Source organism: Vitis vinifera, chromosome 18 (genome assembly GCF_030704535.1).
Source record: "Vitis vinifera cultivar Pinot Noir 40024 chromosome 18, ASM3070453v1".
NCBI classification, from domain to species: Eukaryota; Viridiplantae; Streptophyta; class Magnoliopsida; order Vitales; family Vitaceae; genus Vitis; species Vitis vinifera.
This window is the reverse complement of record NC_081822.1, coordinates 23,843,170-23,870,160: the sequence shown is the minus strand read 5'-3', so window position 1 is coordinate 23,870,160 and position 26,991 is coordinate 23,843,170. Positions and strand designations below refer to the sequence as shown.

Below are 26,991 nucleotides of genomic sequence, written 5' to 3'. Positions count from 1 at the left end.
AAAGGACCCATTTTGTCCTTGCGAAAAGGATGAAGAGTTACTTGGTCCTGAAGTACCATATCTTAGTGCTATTGGTGCACTTATGTATCTTGCCAATTGTACACGTCCAGACATTGCTTTTTCTGTCAATTTATTAGCAAGATACAGTTCCGCTCTAACTCGAAGACATTGGAATGGTATCAAACATATATTGCGTTATCTTCGCGGAACTACTGATATGGGTTTATTTTACTCAAGGGAATCAAAGCAACAATTGCTTGGATATGCAGATGCAGGATATCTTTCAGATCCACATAAAGGCAGGTCACAAACAGGGTATGTGTTTAATTACAATGGTACTGCTATTTCATGGAGATCTGTCAAACAAACAATGGTAGCCACATCATCAAATCATTCAGAAATACTGGCAATTCATGAAGCAAGTCGTGAATGTATATGGCTAAGATCTATGATCCAACATATTCGGGAATCATGTGGACTCTCCTCTATCAAAGGTGACCCAACAACATTATTTGAAGATAATGCTGCATGCATTGCACAAATAACAGGGGGTTATATTAAAGGAGATAGAACTAAACACATTTCACCAAAATTCTTTTATACACATGAACTCCAGAAGAGTGGTGAAATTGATGTGCAACAAATACGCTCAAGTGATAATCTAGCAGATTTATTCACAAAATCATTGCCAACTTCAACATTCAAGAAGTTAATACACAAGATTGGAATGCGTCAACTCAAGGATATCGATATAAGGGGGAGTATGCTTGTAAAAGGGTGTTAGTGTACTATACTCTTTTTTCCTTCGTCCAGGTTTTGTCCTACTGGGTTTTACTGGCAAGGTTTTTAACGAGGCAGTCCTAATATACCAAGAAAAGAATATTGTACTCTTTTTCCTTCACTAGGGTTTTTTACTAGCAAGGTTTTAATGAGGCATATTCTTTTAATATGGTGGTCATCCAAGGGGGAGTGTTGTAAATTAAGGGAAATGAATGACCACATTGATGGTCATTATGAACTCCATTTACTCATCTTTAAGATGAGTAATGGGAGTTCATATTATGAAGCCTATAAAAGGCTTCTTACCCCCCCATGTAAGAGCATCCCGAGAAAAAAAAGAAAGTTCTTCCTCTCATTCTCTCTCTCTCTCTCTTTCTTTCACTTTCTCAATTCTCTTCTTTGATTCCTTCTTCCATATTATATATCAAAGTAAGATATATTTTATCTCTACTACTTTGATTTGCATTATATTTGTCCTTGTTTTACAACACTATCATTATATATAATAATTATAAGGGTTAAATCTAAAATTTAAATGTCAATAATTATAATAAATATAAGACCCCCATATCATAAACGTCATGACAAATCAAGTGAAGTACTTTAAATATTAATTTTTGAAAAGTTTTAATTGAAGGATAGTTTTGCTATTTAAACCTATTAAAGTCCTCCAAAAAATTATTAGACGGAACACCCTTTTTAATAATTATTCCAATCCATCCCACCCTATTGGCTAATTCTCCCGATAATTAATCCCCATGCGGAGGATATGTCAAGACGAGTCGTCGAGTAATTTTGATGGAAGGCGCATGAATTTGCGTTCTTCAAGACTAGGTCGACTTCACTTCTTTTGATGAGAGTTTGAAGATTGGAAGGCGCATGAATTTGGAAAATTTTATAGAGGGCATTGGGCCTATAAAATGCCACAGCCACAACTAATGCTTCTTATTTTCTCGCCCGAGATGGCGTGCTTGTGCAACTTAAAAGTTGAAAGAAAAGTCAAAGTTACAACCTGTCCTTGAACACAATTTTCTATTCTTAAAAATAAAAAATTCAAATACGTGTCAAACTTCCATCAAAAACCGTTTTTTAAAAAGCTTATTTTGAAAACAAATTAATTTTTTAAAACATTTCATAAACTTGTATATATAAAAAAATAATTATTTTTGAAAACATTCTCAAATATTAGACTTTTATTTTAAAAACACTTTCCAAAAACTGTTTTGAAAAACACTCAATTAGAGCCTAACATTTGGGGCAAGGAATAGGGAATTGGATGGCTCATTTACCCTATATGTTGTAAAAATTACCTACTTCAACAGTACAACTAAAATTTAAACAACCGAAGCAGAGCTTTGAGCGGAAGAAACTTACAGCAGAATGCTCACCGCGCTAAGAACATCAGAAATGCTAGGATTAAGAATGAAAGAATGTACTGCTCTATTATTCCCTAAAAAGATGGAAGGTGTACAACGTTTTGAGTTCTTGTCAGCAATAAATTAAAATAAAACCTAGTATGAACCTACAAAAACACAGCTGCCACATGGCGGCAGCAGCCCACTATAACTGATACGCCTAAACATTCATCACTGAAACCAACACTCCCCAGCTAAAGATACCACCACATAATCAGCAGAGCAGGCATCCACAACTATCTGCAATGTAAACCTATGGGGTTCAGGCAGCTGCCTGGACTGGGCCATCTGATTTGATATCCCGACCAGGTCCACGGCCCCTCCCCCTGCCTCGCCATCGTCCACGCCCTGCAAGACTCAAATAAGCAGTAATTTAGGAAAGATCAAAATAATTTTAACATGAGTAGCAGAATATTTTGTCATGGGTACATAGCAGATCCACCAAGGTAGATTTTATGAGTTCCTCCACCACATATTTTGAGGAATCAGCACCTTCATGGTGCCAGATGCAATGATTACTCGGTTATCTAGCATCATTCAATGCCACAGATAAAGCTTTGATCTTTCCTATTTTTCTTTCTAGATTTAACTGCCAAATCAGTGCCAGGTTTCAAACTCTTTGGTTTGTTTTGAATAACTCTTGATGAAGCTATACAGAGGCAAATATGATGAGGATGAAATATGGATTCAAAACTAAGAGTTTACTTAGGAGTGATTCTTGAAAGGTTAAAAGCACTTCCTAATGCAATTTCCTTACAAGAATCATTTAAAACGATTTTTCGACTAACATTAACCGATCCACCATAAAAGTATTTCTAATAAAAATGCTTCCTATGGAAGCACTACAGGCTACAAGCACTTTCATGAGAATCAATCCCAAATGGGCCCAAAGAAAATTTGTGGAAGATCACTAGCAAATGCAATTCTGCACTAGTGCCTGATGTACTTCAAATATTCATGGCAAAACTTAGAAATCTGTTACCATAGAAAACACATCAAGCAACAAATAAAGCATGCAAAACAATTTCTTCAAGGGGAAAAAACCCATGACAAAGGGGTGTGCTTCATAATAAATATGCATCTGCATCATAATTATACACTGACATATACAACTAGGTGTGGTGATAACATAAAGCAAGTGTTTCATTGCAATCTCATGCATTGCAACCTTAGGAAAGCCTTATCAAAGGAGATAACATGAAAGAATAGCCTTCCATACTAGAGAGGCCTCTTGACAAAGGACATATGGTGTTAAGTTCTGTTAATTAAGACATTCCCTATTTAACTAGCCATGAACCTTCTTTTATTAAAGGGCAGAAAGAAACTTCACAGAACATAAATCTAAGAGCTTACCACGGCCTTGAGCAGGCACTGCCCCTGATCCATAGTCATTGTAACCGCCCATTTCTTGTTGCATATCTCCACCACCATAGCCTCTTCCACGCCCACGATAACCACGGCCTCTTCCACGGCCTCGAGCTCTGCCACCATACCCCCCACGCACACCATCCCAGCCACCATCACCATTGTATTCTACCATCCCATTGTTATTATTCCCTGAAAACACATTTAAGACAAAAGAGGGATAACTGAGCTTATGCTAAATGAAAATACAACCAAACAGAATAAAGTAACATTAGCAGCCACCCAGGCATAAACAAAAAGTTGTGTCAATGATGGCAAGATTGATCTTCCAGCTAATTTAACATATTTAGCTATTAGTATTTTTCCCCAATATGCTCCACTTTAGGCAAAGAATCTACCAGCTGGTTTATCAATTTTCAGTGTGTGAAATTTACGGGGTGATTGAGGTTTTAAAATGTATCTCTCCTGAGATCTCTAGCCACAGGCCAATAACCAAGCTATAAATTGAAAAAAATGGCAACCATGGAGCAGAAGTCATTTGGACCAACAATGACAGCAACATTGTTAACTGTAACTGCTTTACACAGTTACCAGAGGACAGTTATTCAAGCAACAAGGCAATGAATCTCAACTATAAAAAGTTGTCTCTCTTATAAACTTAAGAGACAGAAATAAAAAAAAGAAAGCCTTCTAATGATTGACAACCGAAATACCAAAATTAAGTGTCAAGCTAATACTTGCTGTGAAGAAAACTTGTCTATGATTGTCCTCCTTTTCACTGCCTGTTTGGGAGCTGCTGAAAACAGTTTTATATTTTTTTAAAACAAAAAACAGTTTTCTAGCTCAAAAATCACATTAGGGAAATTATTGATGAAAACAATGTTTGAAAACTTGTTCTGAAAACAAGTTTTTTAGAACAAATCCAAGGTGCTTTCTAATGTTTTTTATTTTTTTTAGAGTATGCTGAAAAACAATTGAAAATATGGATGATACTTAGACAAATTTAGGCATTATGCACAAATGCATAGTACCTTCATGGAGAATAAACCGAGAAAACTGTTTTTCATATTTAAGTTCCTAAATAGAATTTTGGTTTAAAAAACAATTAAGAGATATTTTGAAGAACTGTTTCTAAAAACTGGTTTTTTGAGAACCAACTTCAAAAACATTGCCAAATAAGCCCTTAGGTTTCAAGCATTTTGAGGCAGAATATAACCAAAAGCCTGTGTCTGCTTCCTCATGAAAACTTCAAAAACAGAGCTCAATATGCCAGATATACAAAAACACCCATTTCACTAAAACATTTGCCAGGTATATGACATGTCAAGCTTACAAATGGACAAATAAAATGGAAAATAACTTGCAGATGAGAGAGGTTCATCTCAAACTTAACAAGGAAAATGAAAAATTAATAGCTAAAGAATTTTCATGTCATCCCTAGATAAATATGTTCCCAGATCATTCTCAGTTCTAGGGATCAGAAGCAAAATGGTAAAGGGAAAAAAGAATCTTCTTATTTTTCATTATATATATTTACTAACCAAATGAAATAATCACTATTCTAAACAAGTAATTGCAAATCAACAGATAATCTGCTTTGTTAACCCGCCCGCCACCTAACTTTTTAAAGCTGGGCAATATAGAGCTGCTTCTGAAAAATCTGAGTCTTAACAAAAATATATGTTCAATTTTTGCAAAAATCATCAAAATGTTGCAGTGCAACAAAGAATTAACAAAACAAAATCTTATAAATACAGTTTTGATTTACTGCATATTTACCCATTTTATGTGGCAAAATTAGATTTTCTAATTACATTCATTTGTTAGCAAAACCATCATTTTGGCTTCCAACTTCATCAGCCTCAGGCTCTAGTTTGCAATATTTATGTTACACCTTCAATTTCAACAGTGCAGGTAAAAGGCAACCCAGATAAGCACTTGTAAATATACAACTGTCAGTTTAGTTACCCAGAAAAACTACAATAAGTATTAAAATATTCTTATTGTCACATAAAACAAGACAACATTCAAGCACTACCAAAGAGCAGTGTAAGTTACCTCTACCTCTACCCCTTCCTCGGCCACTACGACCTCTGCCCCTCATCGCAGGAGAGCCCTCTGATTCCACAAGTGTTAAGTTATAAAAATGTCAAGCAATGAGATTGTAGTAAACAACAATGATACCTATCAAAAAATAAAAAATTATAGTAAACAACAATGATGCATTTTTTTACCTCCTTCATAATCATATTCAGTCCACGGTCTCACTTGATCAGCTGGAATTGGTGGTTGGTACCTGCATTTGGACAAAGATGGTCCAATGACATGATTATTACCAAATCATAAATAACTTGAAAAGCATAGCAAAGAACATGCATCACGATGCTTCCAAGTGCCAACATAAATGGAATTGCTTTGGCAGATAAAAGCCCGAATTCCGAGAGCTTCTCAACCCCTAAAAGTAGTGTTCAAAGGTCAAACACAAATTTTACAAAAGTTTGAATAGAACTTTCAATCATGGACACAACAATTCTCAGCAAGGCATATGGAAGCAGCAGGGAGACTCAACACTTATCCTCAAAAGTGATGCAAGAAGCAGATTTTCATTTAATTAAAATAAAATTTTAAAAAATATCATAATTATCCTTATTTCTAATAAAAGCATTTTTCAAATACCATTCCCATAAAATTCAATCACACCATAGCAGTAATTATGTCTACTTTTTCTATTGTTAAATGCACAAGTTAAACATTATCCCAAACAAGGCTACAGGATGTGATTATAATATGCCAAAATACAACATAAAGTGATTAAAGGAGAGTAGTCCAAGTGCACCACGGAATGTCAAGGTCATCAGAATTGTTATTAGCTCTCTAAGCTAATAATTGGAGATCAGAAATAGGTTGGTCTATCATTATAAGGACTTTATTGCACCAGCATACTTGCTTCCCATGCAGCACATAGATTTCAACTAGGACTGAATGGAATTATGGAATCTTTTGTTTCATAATCTTGAGCAAAAAACCCCATTTGTGTACTTATTATGTTCGGAGACTAAGATATTTATAAAAGATAGTCCTTCAACGTTAATAGATTTTATTGATTGGGTGGGCTCCCTTTGAGGGAGGAGGGGTTGTTTCTTGTGTATTCTTTTGGAAAGTTTTTATTTCAGCTGTAAAGGGGTGAGTGTATCTTTCTTATATTTCATGGACTGCTATTTTAGCACCTCTTTTTAATACAAATGCTATTCTTTACTTACCAAAAAAAAAAAAAACCTTGACTCAGCCTTGTGTCAAGAGATCACTGTCTTATTTACTACTTCTACAAGGCACAAGGTTAATCTTGTCCTAAGAACATGAATTATTCCCAACTAATCAAACCATCAAAGCTGGTGATTTGCATTATTATGAGGCTTTAAATTAAGTCTAGACCTCTTAAAATTAATTGGTAAGCACAAGCTGCACAAGCACCACAAACCCAAATAAATACACATCCATCCACCCACCCAATAAAAGAAAAAAATGTGATAACAAAAAATGCATGAGATGTTCCTTAACCCCTCCTAATACAAGTCAATGTCAAAATCTCTCAGAGCCAAAGAATCACACAGTTACATCACTAAGCTATAAATCATTTCGGCCAAAGAAACATGAAGTAAACTTTAACTACAACTCTAGTCATATTTTACCCTGTGGAGGATATATCCAGCTCCTTTTTGGACAAAGTGATGGCTATCACTGAAACATGGCGAGTGGTTTCTAGACTGCATCAGTAAGAAATATATCAGCCTGATAACCCACAGAATTTTATGCAAAAAAAGGATGAGGAGGATCAGAAGCTGCTTCAATTCTTACGGAAGAAGGCCTTCTTCTAGTGGCTCCCACATATCAGTTATATCAGTAGAACCAATCGATGTGTTCTGATGGAGACCAGCAATCCTTCTCTGAATGAGAGAAACTAATGTTAACGAGCATATATAACATATATAACAAAAAGTAATATACCCAAAATGACCCATGTTAATAGACCGAAAAAATAGGCAAATAATGTTGGTTACCTTAATTAGTTCAGCAATCATCACAGTTTTGTTGATTGCCCTGCCCATGGCTTTGAGAGCAATTTCATCAGATCCTTTATCCTAATAAACATAAATAAATAAACAATTAGCAAGAAAGATAGAAGCTTCTGATCCAAACAAAGAAAAAGAAAAAGAAAGAAAGAGAGAAGTGATGTCACTTGCTTCTGTAACCAGCAATTAAACACAAAAAGAAAGTTTATTTTTCTTCATTTAAAGTCACAATTGAAACACCACACATCCACAAAAAGTTCCAATGGCAAAATCAGCTTCAAGTCAATTGAGAAGGGGAACATTTTATGAAGAATATCATTTTTCACAATTAGACTTCCAGTTACTTGCAAAATATAATATCTTAATTACAAAATAAATAACAAAAGAGCCAGAATTGAAGGCAAAAGAAATGTAGTGATCCACATTTTTATGGGAACAGGTAAAACAACGTCAGTTTGGTCAGTATTCTCCATGGAAACAACGGACACTCAAATGGGCCCAGTTAATCACATGCATGGACTCCAACACCCAGCTAACAGCCAAATACCTTAAGGAGAAAACTAGGCTTCCAGCAACCAGCTGTTCTTCCATTTTAGGAGAGAAGGGGAGAGAGAGAGAAAGAAAGAGAGAGGGAATGGCAAGCAAAGGGCAATGAGACCAGAAGACTGAAAGTAAAGGCCACACAACCAAGTACACAAGAAATATGCATGTTAAACCCCAAGAACTTGTGGGAGAAAACAAAAAGGGAGCAATTAAAAACTATATGAAAAGAACAAGGCCCTTCTAGCCAGGAGAAATTAAACTATCTAAGAGTTTCCAGGAAGGAACATCTTCAACTGCTGATCCATTGTTCACACACAAAAAACATAGAATCTCTCTTTTAAGCTTCAGCTTTGAAGCATCCAATCCCAAAAATATCCAAACCCACATAACCCAAACAAAACCACCCCAATACACACAAATGCACAGGGTCATACGAATAGGCCCCAGCAAAGGAAAGGAGCCAAACACAAAGTACCACAACTAAAAAAATGAAAAGAAGCACACAACATTGGAACCGAATGGCCTTTATAACGCAAGATCCAACAACCAATAAGAATAAAAGGATTGTGAGGAGAGGAGATTGCTTGAAAGCATACTTATAGTGAATGAGGGAGATGTGATAATATCTGAGAGTGATTGTTTTTGTTGCTTGATCCATTCAAACATGAGAGAAGAACTGGAAATGAAACATTATAAATAAACTAAAAACAGGAGAACAATTCATCTATATGACCCAAACATACCAAAATAAGGAAAATTTTAGACAACTCTAAAAGATGGCTAGAGTTGGCTATGGTTTATGACAACATATTGACCCCATAAAAAAACATACAAAATAAATATAATTTAAATGTGGATCTAAGATAGATAGTAATAATCAAAACATGAAGGGTAAAATTACAGATAAATTGATCAAAAGAAATTAAAGCTAACATCAACAAAGGACAACATGAGAGGAAGTCACTGATAAAATTAGAGATAAATTGATCAAAAGAAATTAAAGCTAATATCAATGAAGCACAAGATGAGAGGAAGTCATTTGCAACAAACAACAAAATTACACCACTTATAACGCAGTTATACATTAGTGATTTTTCAGGATTGGTGGCAAAGAGCCTATTGTGGTTCAGACACAAGTTCAATAACAAGAACAAAAAAAGAAAAAAAAAAGTGATCAAGATTATGAGAAGAAAAATGGTCGAAAAAATTACTTGTACAAAATCCCATGTAATCAAAGTAGAGGTTTTATGACCACATATGAGTTTTTAGCACCTAGTAATGCCCATACACCAGAATCAAAGTACTTGAATGAATACCAAAATAGGTCTAAATTAAAGTTTCTGGTGGAAGGACTTACCCATCCTGGTATACATTTTACCAGACTTGATTTATTCAACTTTCAAATAGGAAATCAAGAGATAATATATTGCATATAAACAAGCAAAGGGAAGATGAGACACATACATACAAATGCAGTTTCAAATTTAAATTTAGTGGCTTTTATTTTTATAAAAAAATATAAAATCATGCATTAGAAAGAGGGGAGACGAAGGGACAATACACCATTGTCTCCTTGTATGCAGCTGTAATATTTCATCACCACAAATTCCTTCATAACTTGGAAGGAACTCTCAATTGGAATGTGTGTTAATGAGGGGCTAGATCTGATTACGAGAGAGCAAGAGAGAAATCTTAACTAGGAACTAGTAATTGTGATGTAAAATTTCTTACAGATGGATGATAATTCTAAAGGCTATGAAACTCGGGTTGAATGGGGTTGTTAATGGGGTAGGAACTTGGCATGATATGGGATTGACAGTGGACAATGGAATTTGAAAGCAACATATAATGGCATCAATAGAAGCTACGTTTTGAATTGGCTCCAGCTGCTATATCCCACTAATCATCATATTATTATTCTTACTGTAATAATATACTGTAGTAATATCTTTAATAAAAACCATCACACACATTTTTCACAAGAGTCACTTTGGTTCCACACCATTCATTTAACAAAACGACATAGCGGAAACTTTGCATGTCTTCCAACAACAGGTTTGGAATGTTTATCAATCCTTCTGGGCCCCCCTTCAAGGGCATTTCCGACAATATAAGGCGCTGCCATGTATTCCGGAAAAAAAAAATATCTCATAAATTATAATGATATATAACAAGTCAACCGCACTTTTTTTCGCATCAACTTCATTCTTTTTTATTTTATGCGGTCACAAATGCAGCAAAAATGTGGGTTCAGTCTGCTCCAAAGTTTCTGCATCTAACCAGTCATCCATACAAAAATGCAAAATTCCAATTTTGTTTGGTAGATTGGCCGGATATAGTTCTTTTTTAGATAGATTACTTACATGCATTTTTTTAGTGAATCAATTAATTAATTTATTAACTAATAACAAATACATTTATGGCAGCATAATGATGTTACACCTGACAGTAGAACTAGTAACTCTTAGACCCAACCCTTTTCCAGTTCAATAAATGAACTAGCTTTCAAGACTTAACAACAACACTACTGATAAAAATATTATGAACTAAATGTACATTCAATTAAAATCTCACCAATCTCAGGTGATATAACAACAGAAAATTGAAATAATAATTTCAACAATTAATGAAAGCATTAAATTTTACACCCAGCATTCATCAACTCAACCAAAAAACACAAAGCCCTCATAAAATATATGCAAAATAAACTAAACGAGTTAACTTCCAAAAGCGCCAAAAGCTGAATTTTAGACTGAGTTGCAAAAGAACAGCAAAATTCACTCATTACAACAATAAAAAAAAGTCAAAATCAACAGAAAAAAAGGGGGCCAAATTTATCCAAGCACATTGGCAGTGACAAGCCAACGCAACACTATCAATTCTTCCATATTTTTCAAATAACACATACCATAGGTCAAAATTCTCAAAACAGTGGAAGCAATATCAAACACAGACAGACGAAGGAAGATCTCATAAATCATATAGAGCCTAATTTCCAAATCAGAAGTATTATGCGTATACAAATGGAAAAACACTGATAGAAAACCTGAAGGAGAGTGGTAGCATAAGTAATGTAGTTCCTCATACGGCCCTGAGCAGTAATGCGAATCTCATTCTCGTTGATCGGAGTTTCAGGCCTCGGCTTCTCCACTCTCTGGTACCGATCCATCTGCAAAACCACCAAAAACGTCAAACCACACGAATCCATTCCTCAAAACAAAGAAAAAATTTCACAAACCAACAACACAATGCAGCAGAAGCCACAAAAAAAACCTAGATTCTGAGCGGTGGGAACACAGATCTAAAACACGGAAAACAAAAAAAACAAAGAAAGAGAGAGTAGGGTTAGGGTTTCAAAGCGTACGGTTGATGTATGTGGTAGAAGAGAGGAGGGTGCTGTGGTTTTGGCTCTCTAAGAAAACCCACTCTCGCTTTTTCCTTTTGGTTTGGGTGGGCGTGGCGCTTTATCAATTCACTCCTTTTATAGCGAGGACGTGTAGGGCTAGTTTTGTTTCTATTTCAAATTTTTGTTTTTTTTTTTTTTTTCAAATGCTACACGTGATTACTTTAAAATTGAATTTTTCCTTGTCTTCAATATGAATTCATTTTTTTTTTCACACACTTTTCTTGTACTCAAGACATGAGTTCCACGTGGAACCCAATTTGATATAAACTATTATAATTTTAAAATTATTTTTTAGAATTATTTTAAAAATTATTATCCTTTATAAAAAGCCTCCCACCTCAAAAAAAATTTAAGAATAATTTAGAATTTAAAAAACTGATTCAATTAACGGTATAATAAATCAAAATTAGTTCAAAATATGTTTAAAATACTAAATATGCACATGTATGAAAATTTTAACTTATTTACCCATTTAAAAAAAATTAAATTTTGTCTATTTTTAAATTTATTTTAAATAAAAGATTATTAAACATTATTTAACACCTCCAACCTTAGGGTAAAGTCATTTTTTTAATTAATTAAAAAATAAAAATTTGGGCTTGGCTTGAGTTGTATGCATATATTTTGGGCTTTATAAAAATTAATAAATAAATAAAAATAAAATTATATTTACCCGTTATAAACCCTAGATATATATATATAGGGCTATCTTTTAATATTCTATGTAGGAGTTGGAGTTTTCTTCGTATCAATTTGTATACTTTAAGGTTGGTACTTTTAACCTAAATTGATTTCATTATTTAAGGTTAATATTCTTTCAAAACGTTTTATAGTTAGGGTTATCATAGGGGAAACTTTGAGAATATTATAATGTGATTATGAAGATTTTTGTAAGTGTATTTTAGGTTGAAAAATAATAAGATATTGTTTGAAAATAATAGATATTTATTTAAGCCTGCAGAAATGTTTTTGGTGTGGTTCTGAGGTATATAAGAATTAATTCTAATAAAAAGTTAAATAAATAATTTGGTTGATGGGTTGCTAGAAAAACATTGGTTAAAATTCATTAGGAAAGAAATTTGGGTAATTATTTAGAAAAACAAGTTAAGTGAACTTAAGTAGTGGAAATTGGATATTTTACGAAAGGAATATTAATTTACTTAATTTTGGTATAGAGTTAAATAATAAATAAATGTATATTTACAATATAATATTTATCAAAAAAATTAGTTTGAAGGATTCTTTACATTTCTCAAATTATTATAGGAAATTTCTATAATTTTGTTTCTTTGGTTTATTCAACTCATATAAGGGTTAATAGTATAGCGAGTTATTTTATACCCTATTTTTTGAAATATCAAAATGTTTAAATTTCATAGAGTGGATCAAGTAATATTTTTTTAAAACGTGTTCTGATTTATTCATTGATTTATAAAATAAATATTTGTTTGATTTTTATATAAGTTTTACATTTTTAATTAATTAAAATGATTTGGAAACACTAGTTATCAATCACCCTAGTCAAGGAAGAATAAGTTGTTGACCTTCATTTCCCTTAGTGGGGGTAGTGATGCATTGCAACCTTAACCAATAAAGATGTTATTGACCTTTGGTATGCCATTGATCGGAAACTTTTTCATCCACTAATAAAAGAAATTTTAAGGTTAGCCATCTAATGCAAGTCCTAATATTTGGACATAGTGTTAGTGGACTAGAGTAAAATATTTGTAAAAGTCTTTTAAATATGAATTGATTATGCAAAGTGTATTATTTGGTTATATCTTAAAATTGAAAGTATTGAATTTTCCAAATAAGTAAATTAAAATTTTGAATTAAACGATCTTGATTTTTTTTTTTAAATGTGATATTTCATATAATTTAATTTTGTATTATGCTTAATCTTTTTTATTGAATCGTTTTTCTTTACAGAGTTGTTGAATTCACATTTCTTTATTATTTCACTTTTCAGGATTAAGTGATATTGGTGAAGAGGGATAGCATAGGATGGGCGTTTTGTTGAGAAAATACTTTAAATTTGATTTTATTTACAATTTTTGCCTTGAGACTTTTTAATTATGGTTTTTTTCTATAATTCTTATTTAAGTGTTTGACAATCGTTAAATTTATTATTTAAATATTTTTTTTTAGATAGTTTTGGTTTTATTAATTAAAATCATCAATGCGTTAGATGGTAGAGTTTTAACGTGAATTAATCGTGGTGCCCCTTAGCCTCCAAGCTATGGGATGTCACACATTATGATTATTTATTTTTAACAATAAAAAAATCAATGATGTTTTTTTCATGAAAATTTTAATATCTATATTTTTATAATATATACTAAAATAGCATCATCTTTATGCAAAAATATAATTTATGATTAAATTATAATATTAGTATTTATATTTTACTAATTAATAAGACTTGAATTAAATTTGATTAATATTATATAAATCAAATTTATTTTCTTACAAAATCAAAATGGAGAAATTATCTTTAACAAAAATAAGATAAGTTTTTTATTTTTTATTTTTTAAAAATATTTTCGATTGGTCGTTTCCTTGTCAGCTTAAGTTTGAGTTATGAGACTACACCTATATCAATCAATTATTTTTGTGTTAGATAGGTTTGAGTTTGGGACCACATTTATATTGATTGGTCATTTTCGTGTCAATTGAATTTAAGTTTTAGGACTGCACCTATATTGATTGGTCATTTCTATGTTATTTGAGTTTGAGTTTGGGATTACGCCTATATCAACTGATCATTTCTGTCTTAGTTGAATTTAAGTTTTGAGACCACACCTATATCGATCGATCATTTTCATGTCAGTTGAGTTTCCGTGTTGAGATTACATCCATATCGTTCAATTATTTCCATGTTAGTTGAGTTTGAATTTGGGATTGTACCTATATTGAGTGGTCATTTTCATATTATTTTCATGTCAATTGCGTTTGGAGTCGCATGAAATAAGTTTCTCATTATTTTCCTCATTTGAGGATACGATATTAAAGATACTTCTCAAACCATATATATATATATATATATATATATATATATATATATATATATATATAACTCTTATAAAAAAAAACATATATTTACTTTATATTTTAAATTTTTTTTTATTTGCTAAATTTTCTATTCAGATTTTATAATTAGTCATCTATTCAAATTTTTTATAATTGGTTCTTATATTTTATATAAGAACTACTATTATTTTATATTTATTTAAAAAAAAAAACTTAAATTTTACACAGATCCATAACATGAGCAACTCCACTATTACCCGATTCCATTGGTACACCATGAAATGTGTAACAGGGAGAGGCATTAACTATGGGCCTAAAAGTTTCAATGCAATTAAAAATCTTTCAATATCGCTAAAATAATCTTAATGTGATAGTTAAACATTCTTTATTAGCTACAACTCATTTCTATCTATTAAATAAAGGGTTATAAAATCAAAAAAAAAAATTTAAGATTAATGTAGTGATTTCACAATTGATTAGCTAATAGTAAAATAATAATGTTGTGAATTTCAATCTAGGATTGAATCTTTGATGCCACCCAAACCCATTAACAATAACTACAAATACTAGGAATCTTATTTTTGGTAAATCATATAAGTATATATCTTCATATTTTTCTCCATAAGGTTTAGGTGGTTTCAGAGGATGATTCACATTCTTCACTTCATATGTTAATTAGTTATTTACCAGATCATGAAAAGAGATATTCAAAACTTGTTATTGGTGTCATTTTGGAAGTAGTTGCTTATCAAGGAAAAGTGACATGAAATATTTGATATTACTTTTCTTGAAGAAACAAGTCCAACTCATTACCTTGTGCTACTCGAACTTTTTTTTAAAAAAAAAAAAAAAAAAAGAGGAGTTACAATGTTTCTATTATTGCATTTGAATCTATTGTAGTCTTCTTATTATTGCATCCGAGTCTACAACCTTCTTATTATTATAGTTGACCTTCTCTCGATGCATCTTCTAGAGGTTCTTTAGAGTCTTTAATTTTTTCTAATGCTCGAGTTGTATTGTACCTTATCTAAGAAGTACACTTTAAACAAGGTGTTGATTGTTGAACCTTGATGATAGGATATCAGTTCATTGCAACATTGAGATTGATCTTAGAGGTGGGTAGATCTATTTTATGAACTGCGCTCGATCTATCACACCTTAGTCACACTAATCTAACAAGTGCCCTAATTCTAAATTGTAAGTTTCCTAACTTTTATTCAACAATCTTAAAGTAAACCTAATTATGAAGACTTCCCTAGTTCACATCTGACACCTCGAAGGGCGTGTTTGGTGGACAAGAATGAGAAATATGAATGAATATTTTGTTTTCATTTTTATTCCCTCTTGAATAAGAAATCCCAATTTTTGTGGTTGGATGCATAAGAATGTAAGATTGAATGATAATTTGTTTCTGTTTCCATGTTAAGTAAAAATGGAAATGAAAATGAATAAATAAATAACTTGTCAATAATATTCGTACATATGGTTTAAAATAATTATTTTTATTTAAAAAAAATCTCATATTGTACATAGTTTGAAATAATTTTTTATTTTCATTTGAAAAAAAATCCTTGAGAAGTTTTTTTTTTTTTTCTAAATAATAAAAACTTATTTGGGTGTGTGATATAAAAACTAAATTGTTTTTAAAAAATTATACCACTATTCTTCCAACTTTTTTTTCATTAGAGAAAATGAATTTCAAATCAGGTGAGACTTTGTATTGAATTTATTAATAAGTTTAAAGAATAATTCAAAACTCAAAAAATTATATATAATGACTATAAAAATAATAGACATAATTAATGCTTTATTTATTTTTTTAAGAAATCTAGCAATTTTTAAGAATAATTTGAAATTCAAAAAAGTGATTAATTAATTATAAAATAAATAAAATAATTCAGAATGTCAACTTTGTAATTAAGTAATAAATGTATTCATATAATGAAAATTTTGGTTCATTTATACCTTAGATATATTTGATATTATTTTTCTTGAAGAAACAAGTATAGCTCATTTACCTTTTTTGGGTGTTTATCCATATATATACCATATATAAAAGGTGATGTGTTTCTCAATTTAATTTAATTTTTTCAAAAAGAAGCAAAAATCTTCATGTTGCTTCATTTGAGTTTATTGCGCCTTGCTTATTGCTACATTTGAGTCTACAACCTTCTTGTTGCTATAGTTGACCTTTTCTCTATGCATCTTCTAAAGATTCTTAAGAGTCTTAACTTTTCCTATTGCTCAAGTTGTATTGTACCTTATCCAAGGAGTGCACCATAAACAAAGTTTTGGCTGTTGAATCTTGAAGATAGAATATCAATTCCTTGCAACACTAAGATTGATCTTAGATGAAGGCAAATCTATTTTAAGAACCAGACTCTATCATATTTTAGGCACACTAATCCAATAAATGCCCTAATTTCAATTTTTAAGTTTCCTATTTGTTTCATTTCGGGCTCAATTAGTTCTATTAAGTTTCAAATCTTAGAACTTTTATTCAACAATCTTAAAGTAAACCTAATTATAAAGACTTCCCTAATTTATACTTGTCTTGCCACCTTTAAGATTGATCCCTTTAATGGAATCTTCTTCAAGAGAAGGCAACAAAGGGTCTCCTCTACAAGTGATGTTGTGAACTTGAGACATATTTTGACTAATCGAAAACCTAATGACAATTCTAAGAATTTGACTACATGGGAAATTATAAATAAACAAGTTAGACATGTCATTTTTTGCACACACTTGAGTGAAGTGATTGATGTATACTGCTAATATAAGGTAGCTAAGGACATTTGAGATAACATGAATAAGAAATATGTTCTAGAAGATATAGTAACCGAGAAATATGTCATAAGGAAGTTTAGGAAATTCCAAATGACCGAGGATAGAGATGTATCATCTCAAATCCACGATTACCACTTATTAATCAATGACTTAGTTGATTAGGATATAAATCTACTTGAACATTTTGTGACTAGATATTTGATTGAAATCCTTCCAAATTATTGAAAAGAATATAAAACTAACACAAAGCATAAAAGAAAACAAATGTTTGTAGAAGATGTTATAATCCATATTCAAATTGAAGAACAAAATAAAAATAGGGACAAGGCTAAGAAAGCCAAAAAATTGTCTTCTAAGGCTAATATGGTAGAAGAAAAACTTAGGTACAAAAATAATAGGTTCAAGAAACAAAACTTTAGAAACATACCTGATGCAATAAACAAGGTCTAGAACCCAACAATCAGGAAAGGGGTAATTACTTTGTTGTGACTTAGTGTTGCCACATGAAGAGATTTGAGAAGTCTAACATAAGAGTAAACTTCGTACAGACATAGGCGATCATCATTATAGTATTCTCTGAGGAGAACATGGTCACCAATGTGAAAGACTAGGTGGTAGACTCTAGGGCTACCAGACACATCTATGATAACAAAAGTGCTTACACTTCCTATAACACTATAAAGGAATGAGAGGAACAAGTGTTCATGGGTGATTCTAGAACGTCCCCAATGATTGACAAAAGAAAAATTTTCCTTAAGTTGACCTCAAGCAATGTGCTTACCCTTAGTGATGTCGTTCATGTGCTAGATATTCATTGAAACTTAGTGTTAGTATCTCCAGTTGTAAAGGATGAGTGAGGATCTTTATTCCACTCTGACAACATCATGTTAACTAAGAACAATGTATTTGTTGGGAATAACTATTATAATCAGGGCCTTTTCATGTTAAATGTTTCTAAAATTATTAATAATAACAATGTATCTTCTTCTATTTATTTAGTTGACTCATGTGATATATGACATGGTAGGCTAGGGCATGTGAACTTTTCTAATATAAAGAAAATGATTTATTTAAGTTCAATTCCTAGATTATCCTTAGAAAACCATGAAATAAATCATGCATGGAATCTAAAACCACAAAGAAATCTTGCAAAACTATAAAAAGAGAATTAGAACTACTAAGTTTAATTCATAGTAACTTAGGAGATCTTAGCAATACAATGACAAGAAATGGTAAAAGATTCTACATTACTTTCATATATAGATGACTACTAGAGGTATAGAAGGGTATATCCATTAAGAAACAAAGATGAAGCAAGAGATGTTTTTATCAAATACATAAATGAAGTAGAAAATCAACTAAGAAAATAAGCAAACTTAAAGCTAATAGGAGAGAAGAGTATGAGCCCAATCCCTTTAACTCTTTTTTGTGAAGATTATAGAATCATTCATGATACTATTCCTCTTAATTCCCTTGAATCTAATAGAGCAGTAAAGAGAAAAAAAAAAAAAAGATTTTAAAGGATATGATAAATGCAATGTTAATAAGTTTAGAAGTACTCGTAAATTGGTAGGGTGAAGGTATCATCTATGTTCATCATATTCAAAACAGAATACCTTATAATAAAATTGATAAAACGTTTTATAAGTTGTGGAAAGATTATGCATTTGACGTAACATACCTGAAAGTGTGGGGTTGTTTGGCTAAGGTACTTTTTCCTAAATCTAAGAAATGAAAACTAGGTCTTAAAACCCTTGATGGAGTGTTCATAGGATATGTTGAGAATAGTATAGTATATATGTTTCTAGTTATTATATCATAACACAACCTTGTAGAAGTGAACATGATAATAGAAACAAAGACTGTTGATTTCTTCATAACATATTTTCTCTGAATTCTAGTGGTGAAGAACAAATTCAGAGAACAATTAGAGATGGGTCTAATAAATCTTTTAAAATTTAACTACGAAGAAGTAAAAGTGATAGGAAATAAACACATCTTGGAGATGATTTATACACCTTTCTCATAGATGAGGACCCTAGATTTTATAAAGCAACTATAATTTCTTCAAATGCACCATTTTGGAAGGAGGCCATTAATAGTGAAATCAAATTGATCATGTATAACCATACATGGTAGATAGTGGATTTTCCACATGGTGCGAAGACTATAGGTTGTGAGTGGATATTTGAAAGGAAGTTAAAGCCAGATGGATCTATAGAGAAGTATAATTCACGTTTAGTTGCCAAAAGGTTTAAACAAATGGTGTAGATTACTTTGATACTTTTGCCCTTATGATAAGAATGTGCCCTTATTTAGAGTGTTGATAGCTTTAAGTTCCATTCATAACCTGGTTATACACTAAATAGATGCCAAGATTATGTTCTTGAATAGGGAATTAAAAAAGGAAATTTATATGGACTAACTCGAGGACTACATGGTTCCAAGAGAGGAGCAAAAGGTATGTTGGCTAGATAATCATTACATAGGCTAAAACAAACAAACAAATAGTAGCACAACGGATTTGATCATGTGTTGATAACTAATAGATTTTATATTAATGGCATTGATAAATATATTTACATCAAAATTGAGGATAACACATGTGTTGTCATTTGCCTATATGTCAATAAAATATTAATCTTTGGAACTAACCTAAATTCCGTTCATGAGACTAAGAAAATCTTAGGATCTAAGTTTGACATGAAAGACCTATAAGGCAAAGGTGGTTTTAGGGATAAAAATAACTAGAACACTTAATGGACTCAAACTTTCTCAAGAACATCATGTTGAGCACATCTTAAGGAAGTTTGAACACTTTAGTTGTAAATTAGTATCAAGTCCTTATTGTCTCGACCCAAAGCTAAGGAAAAATAGAAAGCATAGTGTTGGCCAAATCGAGTATATGCCCAAATCATTGGGAGCCTAATGTACTTAACGAGTTATACTAGACTTGACATTGCCTATGCAATAAGAAGATTGAGTCAATACACACAAAGCCCTAATCAGAACCATTGAAATAATATTCACTTAAGTACTTAATAGGCATTATTGACTATGATTTGTGTTATAGTAGATTTCTAAATGTCCTTAAAGGATTTAATAATACTAACTGAATCTCTGATTTAGATAAGATGAAATCTACTAGAAGGTATGTTTTTACCCTTTGAGGAGGTGTAGTTTCTTGAAAGTCTACCAAACAAAATGGTATTACTTGGTTTATTATAAAAATTAAGTTCATTGTTTTAAAGAATGTAAGTTCTAAGGCTAAGTGACTTAAAAACCTCTTAGCATATATTCTTTTTATATATGAAACTAATAGTGTTTGTGCCTATGTGATGTGATTGCCAAGCTACAATAGCTAAGACTAAGAGTAAGATATTTAATGGGAAGAATAGACACATGCATATGCTTAAAGCATAATATTGTGTGATAGCTACTTGAGACAAGGATCATATCTTTGATATTTGTGAGGTTAAAGTTAAATTTGATCGATTCGCTAACTAAGCCATTAATAGGAATTTAATGGAAGAAACATTGAGAGGGGTAAAGCTTATATCAAAAGTGATGATAATACAACCCACTAGAATGAAGATCCCATAAAGTAGGTTCATATGAGTAATAATGAATCGCGTGTTGACTGTGAGATACTCTATCAAATATAAATATATATAGAAGTTTGTCCCTATAGTGTACATATAACACATTCTACAATGATGGAGGATGAGTATTTACTTTTAACGAATACCATATTCTTTATGGGTGGTGTCTTTAGTTGCATGACACACTTGATGAATTCATTTATATGAGAATGGAAGTGGATCACTTCTTATGAGAACTTAGATAGGTCCTTTAGAGCTCTCATTGTTATTTAGGTAGGGCGCATGACCTACTTGCGTCAACCCATTATGTACAACTCAAAGTTGAGAAATTAATGTGGATAATATGTTCCATGAGTTACATGCATAAAGAAACTTTGGTTCATTGAAATCTATTTTTTCACCAAGTTTCCACATTTCATGATCTATTTATTCTAAGATTGGCTCATAACTTATGGGTACTGGTTCTAATACTTTGATTTCTAGTTTTTCTTTACTTGTTTTTCCCCCATTTTTTTTTATATTCATACACTTTGTAAGAGATTGTTGGAAGGGTGCATGTGTATGTTGGAGTGCATAAGCTAAAGTAGATAATCTCATATTTGGAAGGGATTGAATACTTTATGTGCGTTAAATTATGGACCACTTCTAAAGCCTCTTGGGCTTTTGAATAGGAAAGTGGGAGCCTCATGAACCCATGGGGCACAAACCATCTAATGGGATTTCAAGTGGCTTGATTTGAGAAACCTTAATGTGCGTCATTTGGCACATCACAACATGCATGTAATACTCCAACCACCTTTTACAAAGAGAAAATTTAAAATTAATTTTTAACTTTGATATTTTTTAGAATGAGCTTAACTTGTCATTCAAATCATGTTTTAATTAAAATTAATTTAATTCTAATTAAAGTTGTTGAGTCGTTCAACTTTTATAGGAGAGTTCTATTAGAACTTTGCCTATAAAAGTCATCCCTCTCTTAGAGAGCTTAAGAAAAAAAAAATTGATCTTTCATTCCCATCTAATTGTTGCAATCCATCTATTCTGCTCATCTGTTTCATTGCTCTCTTAGAGACCCTAAGAAAAAAATTGATCTTCCATTCCCATTTAATTGTTGCAATCCATCTATTCTGCTCATCTATTTTCATGTGCCCTCCTTAAAAATATTAAAATAAAAAAACTACACTTCTTGCAATAGTAGGACTAGAACCCAAGACTATTATTACCCTCATAACAATGACAACTTTGGACCATTAGGTTAAAACCTATATTTGTTTTAAGGGTTGCCCCCAACCCCCCCTCCCTCCCCGCCCGAACTAAACTATTGGCTTCTCCATTAGCTCTGCTCACCTGTTTCCATCTATTTGTTGCTATCCATCTTTTTCGACGAACCGACAACGCATCATATTAATCAACTCTTATAATCCTTTATATCCAAGCCTATAGTCCTCTACATTCGAGCTTGTTGCAATACGCCTACTGCATCCAAGTCCACTATTGTAGCCATACCCATTACTGCATTTGAGTGTGCTGCAACATTCCTCTTCCTAGATCCAAGTTTGTAGCCTTGTTGTTGCTGTAGTTGACCTTCTCTCTGCATCTTTTTGAGGTTCTTTCAAAGTCTCATCTTTTCCTACCACTCAAGTTTTACTATACCTTGTTCGGGAAGTGCCCCTTAGACAAGGTCTTAATTGTCAAATCCTTGAGGTAGGACATCAATTCCCTGCAACAATGAGATTGATTTTAGAGGAGGGTAGATCTACTTTAAGAACAATGTATGCTCCTGATAAATGTCTTAATTCCAATTTTTAAATTTCTTATTTATTTTGTTTTGGGCTCAATTTGTTTTGTTTAAATTTCAATCTAAAAGCTTTTACCCAACATTATATACAACCACTTACTAGTAAATATAAACATTTATTGAAGTCATTTAAATGTTGTTAAAAAGTATTATTTTTCTTTTTCTTTGACTTTAGCTTAATGACACATGCATAGGCTGAAAACCCGGCCAAAAAGTAATGGTTTCCCAATCCATTTTTCAAACTGGAAGCTTACTACTGCCCAAGCAAAGAGACTCCATTTAGCAAGGAGGACTAGACCTCCACACCTTGAACTAATAACAATGGCCGGAGTGAAGCTACTGGGATTCTGGGCAAGCCCTTTTAGTCACAGAGTAATATGGGCTCTAAAACTGAAGGGCGTGAGCTATGAGTATATAGAAGAAGACCTATCCAACAAGAGCCAATTGCTGATACATAACAACCCAGCTGATAAGCAGATCCCTGTGCTTATTCATGGTGACAAAGCAGTCGCAGAGTCTCTTGTTATCCTTGAATACATCGATGAAACCTGGCCACACAATCCATTGCTGCCAAAAGGGGCTTATGAGAGAGCAACAGCCCGGTTTTGGATCAAATTTGCAGTAGAAAAGGTAAATAAAAACACTATATATGTCTTTTGATCATATTTTCTCCTTTTAAATTATCATTCTAACAACAAATTTGGCCTTCTAGGGTGCCACTTTCTACGCATTCTATAACTCCAATACTGGAGAAGAACAAGAGAAAGCTACAAAAGAAACCGTGGAAGTGCTGAAAATCATTGAAGAAGAAGCCCTTGGGGATGAGAAGTTTTTCGGGGGTGAGGATATAGGATTGTTAGACCTGGTGTTGGGATGGTTTGCTCACTGGTTTGATATCATAGAAGAACTGGTGGGTGTGAAAGTGCTGGACGCCTCCAAATTGCCCCGCCTGCATGCATGGACTGAGAATTTTAAGGAAGTTCCTGTGATCAAAGAAAATCTTCCTGATCGCAGCAAACTCTTGGCCTACTTCAAACACAAGTATTTTGCCCACCTTCCAAGTCTAGACAATTAGCATCAGCTGTATATCTTTTGTGTATGCTTTAATTCCTTGTTTGGCTACTGTACTGACCATGGGACTTACTGTTATGGGGTCTCAGGATATGAACTCATGGCCGGAATCTTTTATGATTAAGTTTTGTTCAAATTTTGAAATTTCGTTTTCAGTACCATTTCTGCCTTCTCGCCAGGATCTCATGATATCAGTTTCTGATCAGAACAAACCATCCATGTAATTAAGATGATCTGTTAAAAAGTTATGGACACTGATTCAAGAGTTTTAAGCTTCAAGCAAGATCGTAAATTATATATACACCATTAGTTAATTTGATGAAGAAAATGGTATATGGTAACCAAACCACGCACCTACACGAGCAGAAAATAAAGAAAAAAACAAGACTTGTAATATGCTTTAGTAATCAATGTGATCCCTATGTTTACAAGAGTGCACCAATTCATTCGACAATTCATCAATCAAACTAATGAGAAGAGTTACCATGCTGAATCTCTCCATAAAAGACTTCTCAATTATGGTTGCATGCTTTAAAAACAAAACATTAAATATAAAAGGATTAAATATATGATAGGGATAAATTTATTAACTATCACATAAACAAATTTCTCTAAGAGATACTACTCCCTTCAACCTTCACGAGTTCAATCTCTGACATGATATCTTGAGCGAAACACAGCAATATTAATTTAGACTTCACAATCCAAGGGTATAAACAAAGGATAAGGAAATTTAAGAAAAAAATGAGATGAAAAAAAAGCATTTAAAAAATATTTTTTCTGATCATCCTTGATTTTAATTTCGTGGGAGTATTTCAAGCACTCTCTCAATTGAAGTGGAAATAGTTGAATCTTTTCTCTTCCCTCAACAAAGTAAATACTTTTTCTTATATTTCCTTTAGGTTGTGTTTGCTTCCCGAAAAATACTAAGAAAGAAAAAAAAAATACAAAGGAAAATAATGTTTTCATTTTTGGTTGTCTTATGAAAAATATAAAAGAAAATGAAATATAATTAAAATTTTATGTATGTTTAAATTATTTAATCTTTATATCAATGAGTTAAAATAAATAAAATAATTTTGAAGTAACAAATAAAAATAATTTATTAACTTTTAATCTTTTTTTCATTTTTTCTTTCATTCTACTTTTCCTTTGTATTTTATTTCCCTTGCATTTTCCCTTCGATATTTCGAGAACCAAACATAGCTTAAGGAAAGCTCTAAAGAAAGAAAAATGAAGTGGCATGAAAAATTATTATTTTTGTATTTGATTTAACTAATGGTTATATTTGGTTCCTGGAAAGTTTGAGGGAAAATGTGAGGAAAATAAAAAATAAAAAGGAAAAATGGAAGGAAAATAAAAAATAGATTTAAAATTAATAAATTATTTTTATATGTTTCTTCAAATTCATTTCACTTAATTTCATTTATTATATAAAAATTAAATAATTTTAAAATATATAATTTTCTTACCAATTTTAATTTTACATATATATATATATATATATATATATATTAAATATAGTGAAACCAAACATGAGAAACCATTTTCATTTACTTACTTTTGAGAACCAAACATAATCTATATATATAGAAAGCTATGAAATATTAAATTATTTAATTTATTAAGAAACTAGATTAGGTTTAAAAAAACATATAAAAATAATTTATTAATTCTAAATTAATGATTTATTTTATTTTTTCTTTATATTATATTTCTTTCTCGCATTTTTCCTCAAATTTTTTTATCCAACTTAAATTAAAATTATCATTTTATAGGGTTGGAATTTATGATTTGCAGTATCAAATTCCACTATCTCCTTAGAATTCATGGAGAAATATTGCTTGGATTCCAAGAATCCCATAATGGACTTCATTCAAAGTTGAATTAATTTCCAAGTATTTAAGATCAGTAGAAACACTTGAAATGTTTGTGGGTTCATGCCCTTCTTTATACATTTGTATTAAAATTTCAATTATAAAATAAGATCAAAAATCAATAAGGCAATAACAAAGACTAAAAATATTTTTATACATTTTTTGGCAAAGTAAACAAAATACAATATAATTAAAATTTGAAATATTTGTAAAAATATTTTTAAAATATATAAAATTTATATTATCATATATTATGATATAAATCATAATATTATAAAATATTAAATCGGTTTTGGGTTATCAATTTTGTCCAAACTGAATACAAGTAGGAAAAAAAAAGAAAAAAAACCCTCAATTCAAACAAATGAGATTAGGTTAAGTGAATCAATGAGCATGTTTGATGAAACTTAGTACTTTTTATTTAATAACTTAAGTTGAGTTTAAGTTAAATTGTTTTTAAGTTATAAACTTAAAAAATTATTACTTATTTTTTATTTTAAGTATCAAGTCCTTGATAAAATTAACTTAAAATTTATTTTAAGTTATCAAATTGACATATTACCTTCATTAATTGTAATTAATGTTTATTATTGTTAATTTTAATTAGTATTTTTTTCATTAATCTTAAACAATAATTTTTTATATTAAATATTCATGCTTAATGTATTGTAGATATATAAGATAACTTTAAAATATTTAATCTAAAAAATGAATCATGAATATGAAGTTGTGATGGTTAAATATATTTTCATTAGATGTGAGCAAATAAAATAAAAAACATTTAAAATTAAGAATAAGTTAACTATTTCGACTTAATACTTAAAGTCATTTCTAACCTTAAGTTATGATATTAAGTTATTTTATGAAATGACACTCCATTTAGTTAATAACTTAGAGAGTTTTTGATAAAAGTACTTAATACTTGTTATTTAATAACTTAAATTGACTTTAAATTTAATTATACTTAAATTTTATTATTTAATTCTTACTTTAAGTATTAAGATTGTTTAATAAAATTAACTTAAAAATTATTTTAAATCATCAAACTAACTTATATATCATCATAAATTAAAAAATAGGACAAAGAAAGTCGAATATCAATAGAGGTCGTGGAATAACAAATAAGATCACGAAGGTAACTAGGATAAATAAGGATAAAAAAGTAAAATAAAGATACAAAGTTAATTGTTTTTACTTATTACTTAAAGTTGTTTTTTATTTTAAGTCAATCAATAAGTTATTTTATC

General features: G+C 31.2%; 2 protein-coding genes across 5 annotated transcripts; one reads left to right on the top strand and one right to left on the bottom strand.

Moving 5' to 3' along the window:
* Positions 1–2,203: 2,203 nt before the first annotated feature.
* LOC100265751 (uncharacterized) lies at positions 2,204–11,650 on the bottom strand. 4 transcript variants are annotated; one of them, XM_002264896.5, is made up of 9 exons: positions 11,538–11,650; positions 11,220–11,342; positions 7,619–7,699; positions 7,416–7,504; positions 7,250–7,324; positions 5,795–5,856; positions 5,619–5,678; positions 3,549–3,752; positions 2,204–2,543 (listed from the first exon to the last, which is right to left on the bottom strand). In XM_002264896.5, the coding sequence occupies exons 2-9, from the start codon at positions 11,340–11,342 to the stop codon at positions 2,458–2,460; spliced, it is 780 nt and encodes a 259-aa protein (XP_002264932.1). In that variant the 5' UTR covers positions 11,538–11,650; the 3' UTR covers positions 2,204–2,457. The 4 variants fall into 4 exon arrangements, with proteins under 4 accessions (XP_002264932.1, XP_059590724.1, XP_059590725.1 ...); XM_059734741.1 differs by having other exon boundaries at positions 5,625–5,678; XM_059734742.1 differs by having other exon boundaries at positions 5,625–5,678; positions 11,447–11,629.
* Positions 11,651–23,117: 11,467 nt separating this feature from the next.
* LOC100253876 (glutathione transferase GST 23) lies at positions 23,118–23,928 on the top strand. The gene is made up of 2 exons (XM_002265048.3): positions 23,118–23,426; positions 23,509–23,928. Exons 1-2 carry the CDS (start codon positions 23,118–23,120, stop codon positions 23,869–23,871), a joined length of 672 nt encoding a protein of 223 aa, XP_002265084.1. The 3' UTR covers positions 23,872–23,928.
* Positions 23,929–26,991: the final 3,063 nt, after the last annotated feature.

Excerpts from the sequence above, each read along its gene's own strand:
- LOC100265751 (XM_002264896.5), bottom strand. The coding sequence starts at position 11,342 with ATGGATCGGTACCAGAGAGTGGAGAAGCCGAGGCCTGAAACTCCGATC. Across the intron at positions 7,325-7,415 it reads CTAGAAGAAGGCCTTCTTCC|TCTAGAAACCACTCGCCATG; the intron begins GTAAGAATTGAA and ends TTACTGATGCAG. Across the intron at positions 2,544-3,548 it reads AGTGCCTGCTCAAGGCCGTG|GGCGTGGACGATGGCGAGGC; the intron begins GTAAGCTCTTAG and ends TGAGTCTTGCAG.
- LOC100253876 (XM_002265048.3), top strand. The coding sequence starts at position 23,118 with ATGGCCGGAGTGAAGCTACTGGGATTCTGGGCAAGCCCTTTTAGTCAC. Across the intron at positions 23,427-23,508 it reads TCAAATTTGCAGTAGAAAAG|GGTGCCACTTTCTACGCATT; the intron begins GTAAATAAAAAC and ends TTGGCCTTCTAG.